General features: G+C 43.8%; 2 protein-coding genes across 7 annotated transcripts in view; both read left to right on the plus strand.

Annotated features, from left to right (window-relative positions):
• Positions 1-15,688, plus strand: part of UNC13B (unc-13 homolog B) — a 341,071-nt gene extending 325,383 nt beyond the window's left edge. For 4 of the 6 annotated variants that reach the window (XM_069088739.1, XM_069088763.1, XM_069088727.1 and 1 more), the window contains 15 exons: positions 1,621-1,747; positions 1,939-2,035; positions 2,360-2,503; positions 2,957-3,034; positions 3,558-3,635; positions 3,943-4,031; positions 4,270-4,422; positions 4,606-4,729; positions 4,934-4,990; positions 5,348-5,428; positions 7,462-7,609; positions 9,522-9,578; positions 13,414-13,506; positions 13,835-13,994; positions 14,139-15,688. In XM_069088739.1, the coding sequence (XP_068944840.1) occupies positions 1,621-1,747; positions 1,939-2,035; positions 2,360-2,503; positions 2,957-3,034; positions 3,558-3,635; positions 3,943-4,031; positions 4,270-4,422; positions 4,606-4,729; positions 4,934-4,990; positions 5,348-5,428; positions 7,462-7,609; positions 9,522-9,578; positions 13,414-13,506; positions 13,835-13,994; positions 14,139-14,424 (1,772 nt within the window). In that variant the 3' untranslated portion in view covers positions 14,425-15,688. The remainder of the gene's footprint in view (positions 1-1,620; positions 1,748-1,938; positions 2,036-2,359; positions 2,504-2,956; positions 3,035-3,557; positions 3,636-3,942; positions 4,032-4,269; positions 4,423-4,605; positions 4,730-4,933; positions 4,991-5,347; positions 5,429-7,461; positions 7,610-9,521; positions 9,579-13,413; positions 13,507-13,834; positions 13,995-14,138) is intronic. The other 2 variants (XM_069088747.1, XM_069088755.1) reach the window with 1 other exon arrangement.
• RUSC2 (RUN and SH3 domain containing 2) overlaps positions 1-22,894 on the plus strand; it is a 445,432-nt gene that overhangs the window by 141,443 nt on the left and 281,095 nt on the right. The window lies entirely within an intron of this gene.

A 22,894-nucleotide genomic window follows, 5' to 3' on the forward strand; every position in this document is an offset into this window, starting at 1 on the left:
GAGAGAGAGAGAGAGAGAGAGAGAGAGAGAGAGAGAGAGAGAGAGAGTGAGAGTTGGTGTATATGGCATGAATGGGTTAAATACTATTCCTTAGCAATACTGAAGGCCAGAGAAGAGATATTTTGAAGACTATGTTAAAAGAAAATGGCAGAGAATCAGATATGCCAATATTCTAAGACAGGCCAGTGTCTCAAAGCAAGACTGAGAAACTCCTGGAGATAAACAGGGATCTAAAAATAAAAGAACAAAAGGCAACCTTCATGATAATATACAGGAAAGGATTCCTGGATTGAATAATCATCCCTCTTTGCCCACTTTGATCAGGATGCACATTCATAGAACATTATCTGAGCCATAATTTTGCAGAAAATTAGATATAAGTATGGCTGGACAATTAATATTGATTTGAGGGAGCAGCTGAGCTGGCAACTAAATACTGGTCCAGCACAGTAGTCTGTTTATTATTCACTGAAGCCTCCCTCCCACTTTTCAGATTTTTTTTTTACCAGTTTACATAAAATGGCAATCCTTGTATAGGTCATGTTTGTTTTTTAAATAGGTTCAATTTATTTCCAAAAGAGGGAGAAAATTAATTGTAATGGCTGTCTCTACAGGTAATAAAGCATTTTCAAACCTTAGAGCATCATGTAAACATTGCTTATCAGCTATTATTAATATGCAGCCACACAAACGGAACATGTGTACCCACTGATTTCCTAATGGAGGCATTGTGAGCAGAGCCACTGCCCCCAGTTCTCTGGTCAGACAAGGGCATATGGAGGTGGTGAATCTTTGATTTGCCATGCACGGAAGAGGTCTCTGATGATACAGTGAGATGCTTCTCTTTTCCACTAGATTGCAGACATCCAGCTACTTAATTCCCATTTTCTACAACATCAAATAGCTTTCTGTGGTGTCCATATGCATTCAGATGTTAATGATTCCCCATTTTAGACATTCTTATCCTCATCCTTATCTTGAAGTTCTGTTCATCTTTTATCGCTTCTTGTCTTTGCTTTGAGATATTCCAGCTTATCTTAGGATGCTTCCAGTCTTGGATTCTCAACCCTCTTTCCTTTCAATGTGGTTTTTAGTGTAATCATGCATTAGCATTTGAAACTGTCCTTAATCATTCATGATATATGTGCAACTCATATTCCAGAACAAATAGGATGGGGGTGGGGAGGGCTTCTTGAAGGCAGCTCTTTCTAGAAATATTTGGACTTAGGAAAGCTTCATAGGTACGTGATCACTGGTTGATTCCTCTCCAGACACCACCACCATCCCCTCCCCAACCTTTCTAGAAGTTAGGTAGCCTTGTATGTCAAACTCTAATCAGTGATTCACAAGTATTTTCCCAGTCTGGTTGTTCCCTCTGTACAAGTCAGAAGAGAGCTTCCATTGAGGGCACTAAGTATATGTGTATGTGTTTGTGTGTGTGTGTATATATGTATGTATATGCATGTGCATCTGTATGTGCATATTGGGAAAAAAGGGCCACGGGGCTTCCTTGTCTCTGGAAACATTCTCTTCAGTGTTCCAACTGGGCCTGTTACCTTCAGAGTTGGCAACATGGTAGCCTTGGGCCCTACCAATTGGCCTCAACCTTGTCTCCCTCAGAACATGAGAAGAACCGACTCTGTAAAAGTGCTGACTATATGAATCTGCACTTCAAGGTTAAGTGGCTTCATAATGAATATGTTCGTGACCTTCCTGTCCTCCAGGGAAAGGTGCCTGAATACCCAGCGTGAGTCAAGCTGCAGGAATGGGAGGGGTGGGGCGTGTCAGGGAGAGAGGTTGGGACTGGAGAGGAGGATTTAGGCACTCAACCAGCAGGGAGAAGAAGGTTTAGAGGGTGCCCAGGCCTGGATGGGGGTAGGAAAGGAACAAGGGGCATTAGATCAGCTTCTCTCATTGGTCTCCCTGCCCCTGCCACAGGTGGTTTGAGCAATTTGTGCTGCAGTGGCTGGATGAGAATGAGGATGTGTCCCTGGAGTTCCTGCATGGTGCCCTGGAGCGAGACAAGAAAGATGGGGTAGGTCAGGATTGAATGGAGCTTCTATCTTTTGAGATGATGGGCTGGATAGCTATGCCCAATGCCTGACCACTTGGCATAAGCCCCTTGGGTGTAGTGGCTCTTCAGTCCTTTGCTTTTAGCCATAGAGGTTTTGTCATCCAGAATATGTCATCACAGGAATGGAGGGTCCATGAAACCCTGTTCTGGGATTGCTAGCTAGGAAAAATGATTTGTCTTTTTCCTTGGGTGACTGGGAGGCCAAGGGGCTGAAGGGCCTTTCTTCTTCCGTGCCCGAGCCCCAAGGACTGTGGGGAATGACTCTGTGCCTGGGGCTTTCTTTAGTTCCAGCAGACATCAGAGCATGCACTCTTCTCCTGCTCCGTGGTAGATGTCTTCACACAGCTCAACCAGAGTTTTGAAATTATTCGGAAATTGGAATGCCCAGACCCTGGCATCCTTGCCCATTACATGAGGAGATTTGCCAAGGTGATCATCATTGTCCCTGACCCCTCCCCCAGTCATGGACTTCAGTCTTACATTGGCCCTTCTGCTTTCTGCTTGTCAGTTCTAGGCTTTATCTCAGTAGTTCACTATGAGGGGAGATGGGCCCATGAGGGTAGTATTATATGAAATGATCCCAAGTCTGTGCCCTTTTGCTCATACTTAGTGCTGAGGTTAACAGGTTCTTATATGCTCAGGTAAATGGACACTGCTACAGGGCTGCCAACTAGGGTCTGGACACATTTTTTTTCCCCATCTCTTGCAATTAGTCTTTGTGGTTGGGGACTCTATGGCTATCATGCCCTTTGGGTGGAAGTAGTGCTAAGTAATGTTTCTGTGGGTGTGCCCTGTGGCTCTCCTTCAGGTCCCAACTTGGGCTAGAGCAAATCTGACAGCTCCTCTTCCTGCCCCCCCCCCCCCGTGCTCTCCTCTCCACAGACCATTGGAAAGGTGCTGATGCAGTATGCAGACATCCTAGCCAAGAGCTTCCCATCCTATTGTGACAAAGAAAAACTGGTAAGAGACAGCCTCTTCCAAAAAGGAGGGCTTTTGCTTGGCTCATAAAGGAAAGAGCAGAGTCCTGGGGAGTCATGTTGCTGGATTGATGGCTGACCTGCTTGGAGGAATCCTCTTTTGTCCACTCTCCTGACCCTTATGCCACTGACTCCATTCTATTTCAAATCCCAGACGTGTGGTCCTAGCTTATCCACTGTCAGGCTGTGTTCATTCCTTTTCATTATAATTTCACTTTGGCCTGAATTTCTGTCTGATGTTTATAAGCAGTAAGTGTAAAAATATTATTTGTTTCCCTCCTCCTTTCCCATCTAGACAAGGTGCTGAGCAGTGAGTGGTTTTCTGTCTTTCCTGGAAAGGTTGAGACTAAGGAAGTACCCAGACCAATCTTCATTACTACCTCCTCATTGAGCCACTATGAACTTTGGGGATGCTAGAGGGGAGGAGACTGCAGATCTAGTGACCCATTTGAACTTCAGTGCCTGGGAGTGGGGAGGGTCTCTGCAGCTCTGCCCTGTTTCTTTAGCCTTGCATCCTAATGAACAATGTGCAGCAGCTGAGAGTACAACTAGAGAAGATGTTCGAGGCCATGGGAGCCAAGGAGGTAGGACCTGAAGGGTAGATTGCTTCCTTCCATTCCTTCCCAGTAGGTCAAAAAAAGATGCTACTGTGGGGATGGGGAAGGGTTCTCTCCTGACCTGGTGGGAAGGTAAAGGGCTGGGGTGGTTGGGTGGGTGTTGGGAGTTGTGTGTGTATGTTGGGGGTGGGAGGGTCAGGGAAAAGGGACTGAGGTCGTAGAGAAGACAAAAAGGAACTGGGAAGGTTGAATTGGGGGAATGGAGGATCCCCCTGGGTGAGAAGGGAAAAGAAACAAATGTGACTATAGCTGGACCATTCTCCTGTGTTTGTAGCTAGATCCTGAAGCAGGAGATAACCTGAAGGAGCTTCAAGTGAAACTGAACACAGTTCTAGATGAACTCAGCACAGTATTTGGGAACAGGTGAGTGGTCTAGGCTGCCTATCCTGGGGTGGTCTCTGCCTCTGTCCCAAGCATCTTCTAACCCTGTCTCATAATGGAGGCATTAAAAACTTTGCACCTCTCACTATGTGAGCAAGGAAATTGCTGGGGCAAAGTTCCTGGGGCAGTTGGAAGAACAGAAATTGGGTGGGACTTCCCCTTAGAATCTCCAAGGAGCAGATAAGAGCTGAGACCTGAGCTTTACATAGTGGGTGTTTAGTTTTCAGACACGGATTGATGAGTGCGTTCGACAAATGGCTGATATCCTGAGTCAGGTGCGTGGCCCAGGGAATGTGCCCCCCAACGCCAGAGGCTCAGTGGCTCAGGACGCAGACAGTGTTCTCCGACCTCTCATGGACTTCCTTGACAGCAAGTGGGTATAGTATTTGAGGCAGTTCTCTGGAGTGGGCATTGGTTGTGGGAGCAAGTAAACCACGGGAAAGAAACTTCTGGAGAAATATAGGGGGGAGGATCTCCAAGGTGAGCTAATCCTTGCTGTATATTCTCTTGGCCCTTGTCCTTGCCATCCTTAACATGATGTTCTGGCTTTCCCCAGCCTCACACTCTTTGCCACAGTATGTGAGAAGACAGTGTTGAAACGTGTGCTGAAGGAGCTGTGGCGAGTGGTGATGAACACCATGGAGAAAACAATTGTTCTGCCACCACTCACAGACCAGACGGTGAGGCCTACCCCTGCTTATTGACTGGATGGTAAAAGAGACATCCACAATATAAATGATTCCCCATTCATCCATCCTAGTTCATCAACCAGATAGTGAAGTTCTCTCTGTACCCATTCAGAGGACCAAGGTACTCTATTTTCTATGGTTAGAATGTGTATATTTTTAAAAATTAATCTTTGTTGTCCTTTCCTTTCTGCTCAGGGCCCCCAGTTGATCTTTACAGCTGCCAAAGAGCTAAGCCATCTCTCCAAACTCAAGGTATGATGCTATAGGTCAGGGCTTGGAGGAGTGGATGGGCATTCTGAGTATGGTGGGGGGTGGGATGGGGAGGGGATCATGGATACTAAGTGTGACACCTTCTCTACCTAATTGTGAGCCTCAGGGGGGGTAGTTCATTTCCTGGGCAGCTGGCCCTACCCAGGAATATAACAGTGACAATCATGTTTGGTGCAGTCCAAACAGGCTGTTCAGGGATGTAGAAGAGGGAGCTTTCAGTTGTCTAAACTGAAGAGGATGAAATAGGGTGTTATCCTGGAGTTGTATGTTAGTAGAGGGTGGGGAGTGGCCATACCTTTTAACTTCTGATCTCATGTCTTCCTGTATCTGGGATTCTAGGACCACATGGTGCGGGAGGAGACACGGAACCTCACCCCAAAGCAGTGTGCTGTCCTTGACCTTGCATTGGATACCATCAAGGTGGGATGAAAGACTCTTCCTGATTTCTTTCCACTTGGTGCACCTCACCCACTCCCTCCCTCCCTCCACAGCCCAGCACAGTTTAGGACTGAGTCAGGACCTTCCCACATCCATTTATCACAGCTCTTCGACCTGATTTCACAGTAACATCAGTAATAGGTTAAGCTCAATCTCACCAAAACATAGTAAATCTTACCATAGTGGTGACTGATTTTTGGGAAAATAAATCCTCTCTGTTCTCTTAATGGTAACTTGAAGAGTAGCCCACCTGGGAACCTTTAGTACTTACTCCATTCAGGAAATGCTTTCTAGGAGTCCCAAGATCCTTGTGATCTTTCCTCAAGGCGGGGGAGATGATAGGTAATGGGTGTTGCTTTTTCCAGACTTTCGGGTGAGCCGAAAGGAGAATGTGCAAAATTGGATGGGGAATTGGCACACATCAGGAATTCCCTGTCCTTTCTCACACATACACCCTTGTTCCACCAGGCATGTCACAAGCCATGGAAGGGGCACATGAGGAATATCTTATCCCTGCTCTGCTCACTAGATCTGGCTCTCTAGAGCAGAAGAATTTGGGGCCAAAGGGATTTCCATTGCCTTCATAAACTTCATATTGCCTCAGGTCTCTTTAAAGGCCTAAGTTTTTAGTCAGAATTTTTGTCATGTACAGACCAAGTGCCCCCTGCAGTATCGGTTCACCTAATTCTTTTAGGTGGGGTATGCCTCTATGTTATTGCCTTTAATGGGAGAACTTTTAAAGACATCCTTTAGCCTTCTCTCCCCAAATCCAGCATTCCCTAACTTAAAAAATGAGGGTGAGAATACCATTTTTCATATTAGTTCAGTGACCCCAGTTACCTGAGAACTGAAGTCAATCTTAACTATGAGATATTAATAATAATAGCTGATGTTCATGTAGTACCTACTGTGTGCCAGACATTTTACTAAACCCTTTGTAATTATCACCTTTGATCCTCACAGCAACCCTGGGAATTAAGTGCTAGATTAGGAAACGGAGGCAAAAAGAGTGACTCGCCCAGGGTCACCGCGCTAGTACATGTCTGAGGTGATATTGGAACTCGGGTCTCCCTGACTCTAGACCCAGTGCTCTATCCACTGTGCCACCAGCTGCCTCATAATTGCATTAGTCTATGTGTGTATATGTGTATAATCTTAAAAGTCATGCCCTACCCTGGTCAGGAACCTTCAGGGGCTCCCTGCTGCCACCAGCACAAAGCATTTTCCTTGTCTTGACTGTAAAGGCTTCATGTCTGCCTTCATCTCACCTCTCCGGGCTTGTGTCACGCTCGAGTCACGCACTGGCCTTGTTGCTTTTCCTTGAGCCTCCTCTCTCCATGCTTTTTTGGCTGTTCTGCAAGATTGGAATGTTTTCAGTCCTCATCTCTGCGTCCTGTCTCCCCTCAAGGCTGAGCTTAGGGGCTATGGGATGGAGCCTTTCCTGATTCTTCTGGTTGTGAATGTTTTCTCCCTCCTTAAATTATATGTGTGTGGAGTGGCTAGGTGGCACAGTGAATAGAGCACCGGCCCTGGAGTCAGGAGGACCTGAGTTCCAATCCGGCCTCAGACACTTAACATAAAAACTAGCTGTGTGACCTTGGGCAAGTCACTTAACTCCAATTGCCCTCCAAAAAGCAAAAAAAAAATATGTGTGTATACATACAGATACACATACACACATAGATATACACATAGACATGTGTGTGTGTGTATATATATATATACATACATACATATCACCATGTTTTATTCATAGTAGGTGCTTAATAAATGTTTACTGGTTGGGATTGGATGCTACAGAGAATATTCCTATTGGACAGAGTGCCCGCTAAAGTCTCCACCCCTTAAGATTTTGTGATCATGGGTATTATTCTGGATGTGATGCTTGCTGGAATAAGTGCTGTTTCCTGTCTTATGTTTCTCCTCTCCCTTCTTCTACCCTCATTCCTAGCCCCTTTCTATTGATCCTGTATCTAGTGTTTCTGAAGCTATAATCATAACTGGTTCCCTTCCAGCAATACTTTCATGCCGGTGGCAACGGACTGAAGAAAACATTTCTTGAGAAGAGCCCAGATCTGCAATCCCTACGCTACGCCCTGTCTCTCTACACACAGACTACAGACACACTTATCAAGACCTTTGTGCGGTCACAGACTGCCCAGGGTGAGGCCTCTGAGGGAAATGCCCCTCTCATCTGTTTTATATGCCACAACCTCAGCCTCCATCCACACCCCCATTTCCCCAAGGACTTAGTGTCTCCACTCACTCCCACCAAATATCAATGGTACCTAGAGACCCATATTCCCACCCCCTCTCGTCCCTGCAGCTCACAGCTCATACCCTGCTTTTGTTCTTGACCTCTAAGGTCCTTGTGCCCAAACCCATTGACACTTGCCCTTTGCCCCTCGAGGTTCAGTGTCTCCTATGCCTTGAAGGACACAGTGTCTCCAGAATCCCTAAATCCCTAAGGGCTAATTATCACCTTCCTCGCAGCCAGATTAGAGACATAGTCTCAAAATTCAATCCCTACTCTCCACGGTTCCCTGAAGTCAGTCATATTTATCCTTTGCTCTAGGCCTCAACATTTAAGGCTTCTCACTACATTTTTCATTCATTTCTTAGAAGTCTTTTTTTTCTACCACCAAACTATCAGATATATTTTGGCTTCTGTGCCCAATTTTCTTCTTCCACAGGAGCCTCAAAGGGACACTGAAGGGAGAGAAGCCTTAATATATAGCCTGACTGGGGAGAGTAGGGAATGGAGGAAAACTTCTATAAAATAGTAAAAACAAATGTACTCAGAGCCCTGAGTATTGAAGGCTAGAGTAAAAAAAAGGTTAAGAGATGGACTTGCCTAAATCCAGAAAAGTATGGGAAGTGGGAGAAAGGAAGGAAGAAATTTTGAACTGGTTTTAGAGGGTAGGGGAGACATAAATGATGGGGGGAAATAAAAGGAAAAGACATTTTAGGACTAAAGATCCCCCAAAATATAATTGAATGCATTGAGAGGAGAGGCAATAAACTGATAGGCCTGTATAGAGCCAGAAGGGTTGTGCTGAGGGTTGAAGAGACATAGGTATATGTTGGTGTTCATACTTATTTGTATGCATGTGTGGAATAAAACTTTGAATTTGGGATGGGGCTTTGAAGGTCCAGCCAAGGAGTTGAGGTTTGATGAATTGGGGAATAGGGAGCCATTGCAGGTTTTTGAACAGGGAAATGACCCAAAGAAAGCAATAATGGGGAGAAGCCTACCTCCTAACCATGGTAATGGGCATGTTTGGGGAGGGCAGGTAGGATGATGGGTACAGGAACTCTGGTGACTAACCAGAGCTGTTTAGGTATAACTAGAAGGGAAAGTCAGGGGTTGGAAGGGGATGGTATGAGAAACCTGGAGGAGAATGTCTGAGGAGGCACAGAGAGCACATGTTCCTCTCTCTCAGGCCCCCTAGAGATCACCTGTGTATTCTATAACCCTCTGCTTCTTGGCTAAGCGAAGGCAATAATACCTCCTTGTCTTTGCCCTGTTTTTTAAGTTTTCCTGTGTTCTCAATATTCCCTAGTTCTATTGTCTTATCCACCTTTAAGCTGTGGGGTTCAAGTCTTTACTTGGATTGATCCCTGAGTCAGCTCCTCTTCCTTAACTTGAGTGGGTTAGAGATGCCTCTCACATCTGACCTACTCAAAGACCACTGGGAAATGGTGGTTGCTGTACATATTGACAACCCTTGAAGCTCTAGAAAGTCAGGGACCCTGAAGAGATCAGGGTCCTTAAGAGATCAGCTAGGTCAATCCTCCACCCCATATTTTATATTTGAAGAAACTAGTTACACTTTAAAATTCATGGCCCCTTTATTCTGTATTCTCTGCTGCTTGCAATCTGATCTCTGTTGTATGACATTCTGTCTTTGATGGGGGACCTCTGATAACTAATCTGTTAACTTCCAGGACTATTTTTTCCTTTGTAAATAGTTACTCGGATTGGTGTACCTGATTACTTTCTAATTACTCTTCTCTCTTTGTTCTGCTGCTGCTGCTGCTGCCAACTCTGCTTGACTTTTCTTTGCTAACCCAGTGCATGATGGGAAGGGTATTAGGTTTACTGCAAATGAGGACATACAGCCGGAGAAGGGTATGTTATTATCTGATGTGGTCCCAAGAACATCAGCCAGGCCTCTCTTTCCCCCCTCCCCAGTGGACTGATATGTGCTGCTTATGCCAGGGATGGGGGTAGGGTGCTAGTGAGGGGCAGTGGTGGAATGAAATAATTCATAATCTCCGAACTGTGTCGTGGAAATACAACACATTCCAACAGCCTGAGGGAGGCTTCACAATGGTTTTGCCCTGGAGTTTTAGACAGAGAGTAAGGATGCTGGCTTTGCTACAAGAGGAGCATTACTAAACCTTTCTTATGTTTTAAGATTCCTGATTATGTATTTATTTGGCCTCCTGGCTCTTTGGGTGCAGTTGTTGTGAAGCAGGTTGAGGAAGGCAAGATTTCTGCTCCTGATTAGAGGTTGAGCCAAGTGTACACATTGTCCCAATACAGGAGAGCCCAGGGTGGATGCAGTTCTCAGGTCAGGCCACACGGTGGCCCAGTGACTAAATTAAAACATTTCAGAATTTCAGTTTTAAAGGAGACATCAGAAAACATCTCACCATTACCCTAAATCATCTCTTCTATAACACACCTGACCAATGGTCAAATAGTTTTTGCTTGAATTCCAGGAAGGGGTAACCCGTTGCCTCTAGAGGCTGACCGTCCCGCTCTAATTATTAGGAATTTATTCCTTGTAGCAAGGCTAAATACACCTCTCTTCCATTTCCACTCAGTCTCATGTCCAGGCAGAATGAGAGAATTGGCTATTTGTATGATCGTATCACAAACACCACCGGAAAATATGGGATAAGCATTCCTTCTATGTCTTTATTCAAGGCATTGATAGAAGTTGTTAAATAGCGTAGTGCTAAGGACACGGTCTTGAGCTCTCTGTTTTAGAATTCCTTACAAATTCATACTGAACCATTAATGCCTACCTTTGGTCATTCCATTCTCTCTGAATCCAGTCAGTCATACTGTTGTCTAGTGCTCATGTCTATTCTTCCAACAAAGATGCCATACAGGCTAAGGCTTTGCTAAATTCTAGGTAAACCATGTGTATAGCCTTCCCTTCATCTATACATCTATCAGCTTGATCAAAAGAGGAAATAAATTTAATCCAACAAAACCTGTTCTTGATGATTCCCTGCTGGTTCTTGGTGATCACAAATTTTTTTCTTTCTCAGTGTTCACTAGCCATACTTTTATATATATACCATATACATAGAAAGTAATACATTCTATTTTTTTTTTTTGGCCAGGGGTCTAAGTCAAGTTCTCTGGGTCTATCAAGTGCTGACTTCCACTCTGTCCTTTTTATTTTTGAAATTTGAGATGACACGTTTCTTTTAAAGTCTTGTGGTACCTCTCCTGTTCTCTGAATCTTTGAGAGGTCATGCTCAGTATGCACAGCCACCAGGTCTTTCAGAACTCTGACATATAGTTCATTTGGACCTCATTACTAGACCTCATTAAGGGAAGCCAGGTTATCCCTTATCATCTCCCTACTTCTTTTGGGTGTCAACTCCCTAGTCATTTTGGCTCTCCCTTTTTTCAGTCAAAAGAGCATCCTCCTGACCAAAAAGTCAGAAGGACAGTAAGAGGCAAGTGGGGGGCAGCTAGGTAGCACAGTGAATAGAGCACTGGCTCTGGAGTCAGGAGGACCTGAGTTCAAATCCGGCCTCAGACACTTGACACTTACTGGCTCTGTGACCTTGGGCAAGTCACTTAACCCCAATTGTCCTGCCTTCTCCCCTCCAAAAAAAATTTTTTTTTAAAGAGGCAAATGTCTCTGTTTTCTTTCCACATAAGTTTTCATTCTACCCATCCTAAACAGCAGCAGTCATGGGCTTGCTTTTGATACATTTTCTCTCTTTCTACCCCTCCCCCCGACCTCCCCCCAATATAGTTCAAAACTGTTTTTGTTATTCTTAGCTTCTTTGTGCTTATTAATTATTTTGATATTTAGTACTCATGGTGCTATTCTTACAGGACTGTATCTTTTGTATTCATCCTTCATTACTTGCTTCTGCTTCCATCTGAGATGGTTGATGAATTCTTTATGAATTTATATCACTGTCTCTGGACAATTTCCCTCTGGGAATTGTTTTTCTCCTTATCTTCAGAATGGTTTCTCTTTGTGCCTTCAGAATTTCATTCTTTAGAGTTTCTGTCCTTGCTGGGTTGACTGCCTCTAGAGAATTTTAAGCTATCCCACCCACCCTTTCTCTAAAAGCTTAAAAATTTGTTCTCCAGAAATTGAGGATTCCTGTCAGATTATGCCCAAGTAACTCCAAGATACTATTGATCACTTGCCTACAAGGTTCCCATCAATTTTATTTAAGCAACTGGTTCCTTATTTGTGAGAATTAACTCCAGATTTACTGTCCTCATCCATTTCTCCATCTTTTGAGAGGTTGAAATTACTGTGAGGGCAAACCAAGAAATTATTAATTGATATTTTTGGAAGAGAGAACCAGCAGATGTCAGCATATTTGAAGTCATCTATCACGACTTTGTCATGTTTTCATGTTAAGTTCATGATATCTTTTCCAAACTTTTCATTTATTTCTTCTTTCCATCCATTTCATTTAATGTAGCACATTCCCTTATGACTATTAATTCTGTTTTTGCTTTTGTTGCTCTTTAGCCAAGTGCTTTCCATCTTGTTTCCTGTTGCTGGTTCCTGGATTTCTTTACATGGGCTTATCCTCTTAATATGTAGTGCTACTCCACCTCAGCCACTTTCTATCTACCCTGGTTTTTTTTTTCCAGTAAAACAGACACTTGCAAGGTCATATTCCATTTAAGGTTCCTATCCCACCAAGTCCCAGTGAAACTTTGTCATGAAAAGTTGCCTCTTTGTGTTAGGATTTGTAGTTCACCTTACTTGTGACCCATACGTTATGTGTTTATCTAGAGATATCTGAGACCGTGCATGTTATTGTTGACTCTTTTCTTGACTTTGGACTTCTGTGCCTTTCCTCCCCCATTCATCTCTATTAATGTTCTCCTTACCACAATGTAGCTGCTGTCCATAAATCTTGGTGGATGTACGCAGATAGTCTTCTACTCCCTTCCTTTCCAGTTGAAGGTGCTTTTGGTTAGATGTGCAAGACTCCAGGCAAATGTCTTTTTAAACAGGTCTTCTTAGGACTGGTTTCCCTGCTGGCCTGCTCTTCCTTTGTTTTAAGCTGGGATGTAGAAGTCCAAATTTGGTTTTCAGACGCCATCTTCTTAACCCTTTCCAAATCTATCCTTCCTCCAGTTGTCAGTCATGATGAAATTCTTCTGTATTAGCCCGAGGTTCTTAGTGTCTTGTTCAATATTTCATAATCTTAATGATGCTTTCTAGATGTTTTGTTGTAGTCCCATGGAAAATCCCTATCTAGCCATCCCTGCAGCCTAGCCAGCCTCTTGTGTCCCCGCCTTCCCATCAGAAGTAGGTAGTAGTCTACAGGTTCTTCTACTGTTGTGTCTTCAGGAGAATACTGCAGCCTGGGAGCCAAGAATATTCGAGATTCTAGCCAACTCCTGGTGAATCAGAGAGAACTGGCCAGGCAACAATGGAACCATATCCACATGGGATTATCCTCCTAGAGGGGGAAGGAGGACACAGGGATTTGCAATTATCAGCCTTACCTTCACTTTTCCCTTCCTTTCCTGCATTACATGCTCTCCAGTGGTTGCTGCAAGATGATTGCTGCTTGGCTTTGGGGCTGGGTGGGAAGGGAACTGCCTGTAGCTCTTCTCTCACTCACTTAATAAGACATCATAGTCTTATGAAGGGCTAAGCCAGCTCCAAGGCCCCCAGCTGATAGCTTTTTTTTTTGGTGTGGGGGGGGGTGCTTATGTGTGTGCTTCACAGGGTCAGGTGTGGATGATCCTGTAGGAGAAGTTTCCATCCAAGTGGATCTGTTTACACATCCTGGGACTGGGGAGCACAAGGTCACAGTGAAAGGTGAGAAAGGCAAATGATACATGCATGGGGAGGGAGGGGGAAATGACAAAGACCAGGAATCCTTGGTGAGAAAAGGAGGAGGTGAGGATGAAGGGGGTCAGTCCTTCCTCTTTTCCATACATGGAATCTTCATTGAGTTGCTAAACTTCCTAGGTTCCTTTCAAACAAAACCCCCCTTTCTTGATTCCTAGGCACAGGTCAAGTCTAGAGCATCCTAGGTGTCTAATCCTGCCTACTGTCCTAGAGTGTCTTCCCTACTTTCTCTAGCATAGAGCAAGGTGGGGGAGGTATTCATGTGATGCTAATTGGGCTTTCTCCATGTGGGTAGTGGTGGCTGCCAATGACCTCAAATGGCAGACAGCAGGCATGTTCAGGCCTTTTGTGGAGGTGACCATGGTTGGCCCACACCAGAGTGACCGAAAAAGAAAGTTTACAACCAAGTCCAAGAGCAACAACTGGGCTCCCAAGTACAACGAGACATTTCACTTGTGAGTGGGGAGTATTTTCCAAGAGGGGAAGAAGATAATAGGGGTGGGGGGAAAAGTGGTCATGAGGGTATTATGAGAAATGTGATTTGTGTGGGGAAAGTCATTTGCCCAGGCTAACATGGCTCCACCCGCTTATGGTCACAGCCTTTTGGGGAACGAGGAAGGGCCAGATGCCTATGAACTTCAAGTATGTGTGAAGGACTACTGCTTTGCACGTGAGGACCGGGTCCTGGGACTAGCAGTGATGCCACTGAGGGAGATGGCGGCCAAAGGTAGCTGTGCCTGCTGGTGCCCCCTGGGCCGTAAGGTCCACATGGATGAAACAGGCCTGACTATTCTCCGGATCCTGTCACAGAGAAGCAATGATGAAGTGGCTCGAGAGTTTGTGAAGCTTAAATCAGAGTCTCGTTCCTCAGAGGAGGGAAGTTGAGTCTATTATCATCCCATATGCCAACCTGGGCAACTGTGCCTGCCTTCCTTCACATCATCGATTTCCCATCCCTCTCCCTGCCAGGCTCATGGAAGTTAGCTGTGTAGTAGCCTTTGAGCATCTGTAGCCAAGAGGTTGATGTCTGATTTTTCAGGAAAAATTCTGGATGATGGAGTCTTCTCACTTAGGGTAGGACTTAGAAAGAGAGGGCAAATCAGGGATGGACTAGGCTGCAGGGGTAGCCAGCCAGAGATTTTCCATAAGAAACGAATCAAAATTTCTGACTGTCGGTCTCAAGAACCTTTTCTGGAGGATCCTCAACATACACTTAGACTCTCACCCCTTCACTTACCCACACTCTCTCCTCCTTTCTTATCTCTTCTCTCCCTACCCCCAACCCCCATTTAAATGTGTCCACATTACCCATATGAAGAAGTAGGGGGATCTAGAATGGTAGGTAGAGAATATCTGACAAACAGTGTAGCTGGTTAAATCCACAGATGTGCCTGATACCTCTAGTCCAGGGAAACCTCATTGGTAACCCTGAGGATGTCACCAAGAGCTGAAGTGCCTGAGCAGAGGCTGCTGTCATCCTGCTGCTTCAAGCCCCAAGGACAAAAGTATGTCACTAAGAACTGGACCTTGCCAGGGATGAGTTATACCCCCCCCCCCACTCTTGGGCCTTGGCTCAGGAGCAAGTCCTGTCGCCCTTTATTCCTAGTCCTTAACACGGAGTTTCCAGAAGCTTTTTAAAGTGTCACAGTCAGAACAGATTCACATGGTCTGTAGGAGCCTGGGAAGGTGTCTTCCGGTTGACCCAGCCTGGGTTGCTGCTATGAATAGGAATGAACATAAGTGGGAGGGGATGGCTGCTTTTACTTCTGGGCTACAACCTGAGATAAATCAGTGGCTGCTGGAGTTGGATTTGGGAAGAGTTTTCCTGCTCCATTCGCCTTCTGTAGATGGTGGTATCCCACTGATAAGTGGGACTGATTAGTCCCCATTACCCCACTTGACCAGCAGGTAGGACTCTTCTTGGATTTTTTTTTTTAATATGGACTTTCTTTAGACACTTGTATATGAAGTGGGACTTGGATTTCCCTGGCATGCTTCTAGGATTCTTGGGAAGTTGGTGTTGTCCACAGATACACTGCCCAAAACACTAAACAAGAAACCAAGGCATTTTTGCTGTCGTTAATCATTGTATGTGCCATTGTTACAGGAGATTATAGGATAGTCTTTAATAAATTATCTTTTAGCAGCATTTTGTGTGTGGTGTTTTTTGATAAAAATGTGTAAAAAGTCATGCAAATCACGTGGGCTATTCACTTTTAAATTACCGATAATAGGTCAACATAAGGATTTAAAATTTACAAAGTACTTTGCATAGATTTTGTTTGAATGTCACAACAACCCTGTGAGGTGGGTACTAATATTATCACCCTCATTTTATAGATTACTAAACTCAGACACTGAGAAGAAGTTAAATGATTTACCCAAGGCCAAGCTAGGGTCAGAGGCAGCTTTTGAATTGAGACATTTCTGCTTCCAAGTCCAGTGCTGACTACAGCACATGATCTCCTCACAAACTTTTGCTGTTACTCCCCAACTCAGTTTTAGAGGAACACCAAAAAACCATGGGACAGGCAGTATGATGTAGAGCAGAGGCACCAAACTGGATTAATGGGCATGCCCGCCTGAACTAGATCAAAATGCAATTGGGAAATGTTTAACAAAATATGTAAAAATATAATACGATATAGATAATGTTGATTTGTGGTTTTCTAGGTCAATATCCTGCTGAGACAGCCATTTCTATTTGAATTTGGCACCACTGCTATCATGGATACAGCACTAGACTTTGAATTGGGAGGACCAGCTTTCAAATTGCCTCTGACTAGCTTTGTCACCCTAGGCAAATCAACCCCACTTGCCTCAGTTTCCTCATCTGTAAAATGAACTGGAAGAAGAAATTGCAAACCCTCCAGTATCTTTGCCAAGAAAACTCCAAATGGGGTCATGAAGAGTCAGATAGAAACTGAAAACAACTTAACAACAACATAACTTGTAAGGGAAAGTGACCTAGAAAGTTTCCTGGAACCTCAGAGATAGAAGGGAATGTAATTTTTTTTTTTTAAGCAATCGGGGTTAAGTAACTTGCTCAAGGTTACACGGCCAGTTATTTCTGGGTGTGGTGCTGAGTATCTGAGCCTGGAATTGATCCAGTTCATCCCGACACTGGAGCCGGTGCTCTTACTCACTGTGCTACCTGGCCGCCCCAAAGGGAATGTAATTTATCATTGAGGGGCAGGGTTCATCTCCATGCCTCCTGCTGACTGACGACTCCCATGACTTTTGGATAGGGTAGTTACAATAATTCCGTAATCATTTGTCATTTACCAACTGTGTGCAAGACACTGAGGATACCAGGAGACTGAGTTCTTGCCCTCAAAGACCTTGCTTTCTATGGGAAGATGCAGCATTTTTATGTGGATAAGTACATAATTCCAGAAGAGAGAAAACACTGGGAATCAGGAAAGGCTTCTCATAAAAAATAGCAGTTGGGCTAAGCATTGAAGGAGGGGGTGGATTCTGCTCTGGGAGGCAGAGGTGAGAAAATTACTTCTAAGAATGTTGGGCACCAGAGGGAGTTAAATGTCTTCCCCAAACTCACACCCATGGAAGAGCTAGGATTTGCGCTCGGGGCCTTTGAATCTAAATAAGAGCTAATATTTATATGGCGCTTTGTGCAAGGCACTGTGCTAAGCGCTTTACAGTGATCTGATCTGATTCTCACAACAACCCTCGGATGTAGGAGCTGTTATCTTCATTTTGCAGATAAAGAAACTGAAGCATTCAGAGACTAAGTGACTTTCCCAGGGTAACACACCTAGTAAAAACAGCTGCTTTCCCTTTCCACTGTCCCACACTGGCTGGGAGTATTCCCATTTTAGGACGACTCAAGTTAAATAGGTGTCAGTGACTTTGGACACCTGGCCTCAAATAGTTCTCAGGAGCCTTCCATGGAAGCCCAGCTAAGGTTGGGTGGGAATTCAGAGGTGTAGAGAAGAGGGGTGGAGCCAGCGGAGGCCGCGCCTGCGTACTGGACCTCGTTTGGACGGGGAATGGAGAGGCGTCGGCTGAGGGGCGGGGCCAGCGGAAACCGCGCCTGCGCTCTGAGCTTGATTTGGGTGGGAATTCTGAGAAGACGTCGCGGGCGACAGGGAGTCCCAACCCAGAGTTGGGATTGGGCTAGAACTGGAAAACGTCGCTGGTGACGGGTGAGTGATGAGTGCCGGCCTGAGAGGGTCCAGACAAGCCTCCACTGGGGGTGGGGGTGGAGGGCGGTGCTTCGTCTCCAGGACGCCCCTCCATGTCGTCCCCAACACCCCAGGGCCCATCCCCTCAGTGACCCTGCTCACCGGGGGACGCCTCCCTAAGGAGATTCCTGCCCCGCTCACAGGCCCCAGGAAGTGGTGACCACCACTAGGCCTGGGCCAGGCCTCTCAGGGCAGCAACAGCCTGTTGGAGCTTCTGGGACCCTGAGGTTCAGCGGGGGGTGGGGGTGGGGCATTCCTTAGTTCCTGTTTGGTCCGACTCTGCCCCTGCGACGATTTGACCAGATTTGGGGATGTTTTTGAATCACAGAGGCGTGCAGACCCAAGTTTTCCCCAAGGTGGGCCTCAGAGAAGGCAGCGCGAATGTCCCCAGATCCCAGGTCTTTTACTAGCCCCGTAACATCTTTCCTCCTTGGGACGCTTGGTGGCTCAGGCCTGAGCGTGGTGTGTTTCACAGAATAGGATTATGAATTTTAGAGTTGGAAGAGACTTCAGAGATAATCCGACTTGATTCAGGGACAGGATTCGCCCATAAGTAGGCACGGGGAAAAATTAACCCAGGAGAGAAAGCTGTTTCTAGAAATCGGGAGTGGGGAATAAATTGAAAGGCCAGGTGTGTCTGAAGTCACAACAGGGGCAAATAACCGAACCAGGATTCAGACTTCGCCTCCAAATCCAATGTGCTTTTGAACCGTAGGAGGCAGAAGTGAAACTCAGATCTACCTATTTTAGAAAGACAACCTAATCCGTTTTGGGGGAGTAGTATTCGAACTGCTGAGCCCCTTAGCTCCCCTTATTTTAAAGGCAGATGTACTTACTGTGAGCTTCCCCTTTGGAGAGAAGAAAGACAAGTTCTGGCATAAAGAATCTAGAAATGCTTTATGATTTGTTGTGGGAATCACGTTTTTGGTTATAGTCCCTCCCCCACACCACACACAGAAGCACTTGTAGGCTAACTGCAGGTCTTTAAACTACAAGGACTCTTGAATGTGAATGCTCATATATCTTCTACTATTAAGGGCTGCTCAGAATGGCAACAGAGGCTTTTGAGACCAAAGACCAGTCAAAATGCTAACACATTGCTTTTGGATGAGTAAGAATGTGTTTTTAAATGGTGATGTGATGGAAAATTCCACAAAATGAAAAAATAATCATAGTATAAGTTCTGAAAGCAGGTTTGCCATGCATTTTATTACCTGATGATACTTAACCCTTTGAAAAATGATGATAGCTTATAAATACATACATACATATATACGTATATATGCATATATATATTCCTTCATCTGCCTTTTGGATATCTGAATTGGATGTCCTTTAGAGATCTCAGAATCAGCTCATCTGAAATAGAACTTCTCTTCCCCTAAAATCTTCCCTTTTTCCCAACTGTATTACCGTGTTTCCCCGATAATAAGACACTGTCTTATTATTTTTTTTTTGGACAGAAAAACACCAGAGGGCTTATTTTCAGGGGAGGGCTTATTTTAATGAACATTGACAGCAATTTTAATAAACAGGTAAATGTGAACAAAAAAATGTACCTTTATTCAATAATGAATTCAATAAAGAACAGGATGACGCGCTCACTGCTGCAGCCGCAGGGGATCACCTTCACTACAGTAGCAATCTCAATAGGGCTTATTTTCGGGGGAGGGCTTATTTTAGAGGAATCTTACACAGTAAGGGGAGGGCTTATTTTCGGGATAGGTCTTATTATCGGGGAAACACGGTATTACTATCGAAGGCACCACCATTTTCCCAAGTCATCTAGACTTGCAACCTCAGTGTTAAGCCATTCCTCACTCAGAATCACCCTACATATCCAATTTTTGTCAAATCTTGTCATTTTTACCTTCATATCATACGTAATTTAGTTCTCTTCACACAGCTGCCATCCTAAATGCAGATTCTCATCACCTTACATATGGACTATTGCAGGAGACTTCTGCTTAGTTTCCCTGTCTCTGTATATATAGAATGGGAGAGCCTTCAGAGCAGAGATCATGTGTTTGCATTTTTGTATCCCTAGTCATTAGCATGGTGCCTGATACAGTAAGTGCTTAATAAATTCTTGTCAACTAATTGATTTACCATGTACAGATTAAATTGAATATTGAATATGAGTAGAGATGGAAGGTAAAAGCACAGAAGGGACATTTAAGTTTTGATTATTTGGATACCTGATTATACAGTTCAGTAATCATCCTTGCCTTCTGTTTCTCCTTTTAAAAATGTTTTCTGTCTTTAAATCATTCTGCTATTCTTTAGTAACACAGAGGAAATAGCTGATCTTTTAGGCAGCTAGGTAGCATGGTAGATAAAACATTGGGCCTGGAGTCAGGAAGACCCAAGTTCAAATCCAGCTTCAGACACCAGTATGGCCATAGGCAAATCACTTACCTTCTATTTGCCTCAATTTCCCCAACTGTAAAATGAGAATGATAACAGAGATAATATTTGTAAAGCTCTTAACTTTCTTGTTATTTAATAGGTGCTATATAGATGCATTATTCCCTCTTCTTTCCTGATTTAAGCTTTTCCCTGATATTGCAATTTAACAGTTTAGATATAAAGTATAGTGAAAGAGATATAAATTATATATTAAAAATAGAGATTTAGATTTTTTTTTTCTTTAAGAGGATCCACTAAAGGTTTCTGAGCAGGGGAATAACACAGTCAGACTTGTTCCATGAGAAAATTGTTTTGGCAGCTGTGTGGAGGATAAATTGTAGAGAGGAAAAACTTAAACCAAAGAGATAAAAAAGAAAATTGTTATAATTAATAATTGTTATAATTATGGAATCTATGTTTGGGTAACTAATTGGATATGAGAGGGTGCGGAGTAGGGGAGAGGGAAAAGTCAAGGATGAAGGCCATAAGAAGCAAACTCTTCTCTCTTCTTCCTTATCTCACAACTTCTTATTTCACAACTCCTTGACATCATTTCCTCCTATTTCCTCCTTTACTCCAAGCTCTACTGGAAAGATACCTTTTCTCTTTGCAAAGTCCAGTCCTACTGTTTGTACCCTGGATCTCATTCCTTCCCATCTTCTCCTGCAAATTGCCCCAATAATTAGCCCTTCTCTAGTTTTTCAGTCCCTATTCAGCTAATGGTTCCTTCCCTACTTCCTACAAATATGCCTTCCATTCTTGGGGAAAAAAATAATGTACTAGATCTTACCATCTTTGCTAGCTGCTTCTATCTCTTTCACCCTTTTTAAGTTGAGTTCCATTAAAAAGCCATCTTCCTTTCCTCATTCTCTTCTAAGCTCTCTGAAGTCTGACTTCCAGCCTCATTACCCAATTAAAACTTTTCTCAGGGGTGGTCAGGTGGTGCAGTGAGTAAGAGTGCTGGCCCCAGAGTCGGGAGACCTAGGTTCGGTTCCGGCCTCAGATACTCGGCACCCACACAAAAATAACTGGCCGTGTAACCTTGAGCAAAGCTGATTGCTTTAAAAAAAAAATACTTTTCTCACCAAAGTTATTTTTAAATTGCTATATATAATAGCCCCTGCTTATTTATCCTCCTTCTTGACCTCTCTGAAGCTTCTGACATTGTTGATCACCCTTTCATCTTTTTATTCTCTTTCTGGGTTTTTGTTGCTGCTCTCTCCTGAATTCCCTCTTTTCTTTATACTTTCTCACTTGGTGACTTTATCAGCTCCCATGGGTTTAATTTTCATCTCCATGCAGATGTCACCGAGATCTCTATGTCCAGCCGTAGTCTCTCTTTCTTCAAGAGTTCCAATCAACAATTGCCTATTGGTCATTTTCAACTGGATGTCCCCTCAAACTCAGCATTTCCAAGTCAGAACTCAATGTCTTTTCCCAAAATCCTACACCTCTTCCAAACTTCTCTTTTATTGTCAGGTGTAACATAATACTTGCAGTCACCAACGTTCACAGTCTTCATGTTAATAACTCTGTACTCTTGCTTACCTCACACATCAGGTCAGTTGCTAGATCTTGTAATTTGTAGTTCTACATTATCTGATCTGTCTTTCTTCTGACAAAGTTCGCTTCTTTTCACCTCTTGATGGACAATTGCAGTAGCTTCCTGTTTGGTCTCCCTACTTTGTCTTTCCATTGCAGTCTTTCTTTGTATGTGTAGAACACAGCTTCCAGAGTGATTTTTCTCATGCACAGGTTAGACCACATCACTTTCTTACTTGCTAAACTCCTATTATCTCTAGGATCATGTATGTATAGACTCCTCTGTCTGTCATTTCAAGCTCTTCACAATACAACCCTTTCCTTTTTTCCCCCCATTTTTCTTACACATCACTCCCTTCTATACACTCAGTGATGAAGCCAAGCTGGTGTGCTTGCTATTCCTCAGACTTGACACTCCATCTCTAGCTCCTTGAGGGCAAAAACTCTCTTCTTCTTTTTGTAGTGTAGTTGCAGTTCCTAGGACAGTACCTGACATAATGTTTTTTCCTTCATCTCCCATTACCATATCTTTACACTAGCTGTCTCATTTGCCCCTCCCTTCTGCCTTTTGAAATCTCTGGTTTCCTTTATAACTCAGCTGAAACCCCATTCTTAACTGATTCCTGCATCTGCCATTGCCCTCTCTCCCAAAACTGCCTTGTATGTTATTTTCTTTGTGTTTGGGAGGCAACATGGCATAGTGGACATAGAATTTGCTTCAAAGCCAGACTTTGGTTCAGTTCCTGTGTCTTGATAGATACTGGCTGTTGTGACCTGAGAATATCACTTAATCTCTCAGTTTTCTAGGCAATTCTCTAAGACCATAAGTTGCAGAAAAGGTGCCAACCTGCATTTGTAGAGGGTGTTTCTTCACCTAGGAGTAAAAATTGATCTAGGAGATGAAATGAGATGTTACTCAAATATTAAAATTGGAATCCCACTATTTAGCTGACTCAGAACCCCAGCTCTATGAAGGCCTTCTACTTTTTCAGGCCAATTTCCATTGCACTCATAAATTAATAAATACTTACCCATGTTGTGATCAGATAGTTTTTAGTAACATGATACATTTTAAAAATTTATTTTCTTCTCAGAGAAGAAAAAGAGCTCTTTAGAAATTTAAAGTTCCTCCAGCTTTACATCCACATCTAGGGTTTTGTTTTGTTATGGTTTTATTATTATTATTTTATTTTGTTATT

This window comes from Petaurus breviceps, unplaced genomic scaffold, assembly GCF_028583685.1.
Source record: "Petaurus breviceps papuanus isolate PSGF00001 unplaced genomic scaffold, PetGlider_PUasm1.0 120, whole genome shotgun sequence".
NCBI classification, from domain to species: Eukaryota; Metazoa; Chordata; class Mammalia; order Diprotodontia; family Petauridae; genus Petaurus; species Petaurus breviceps.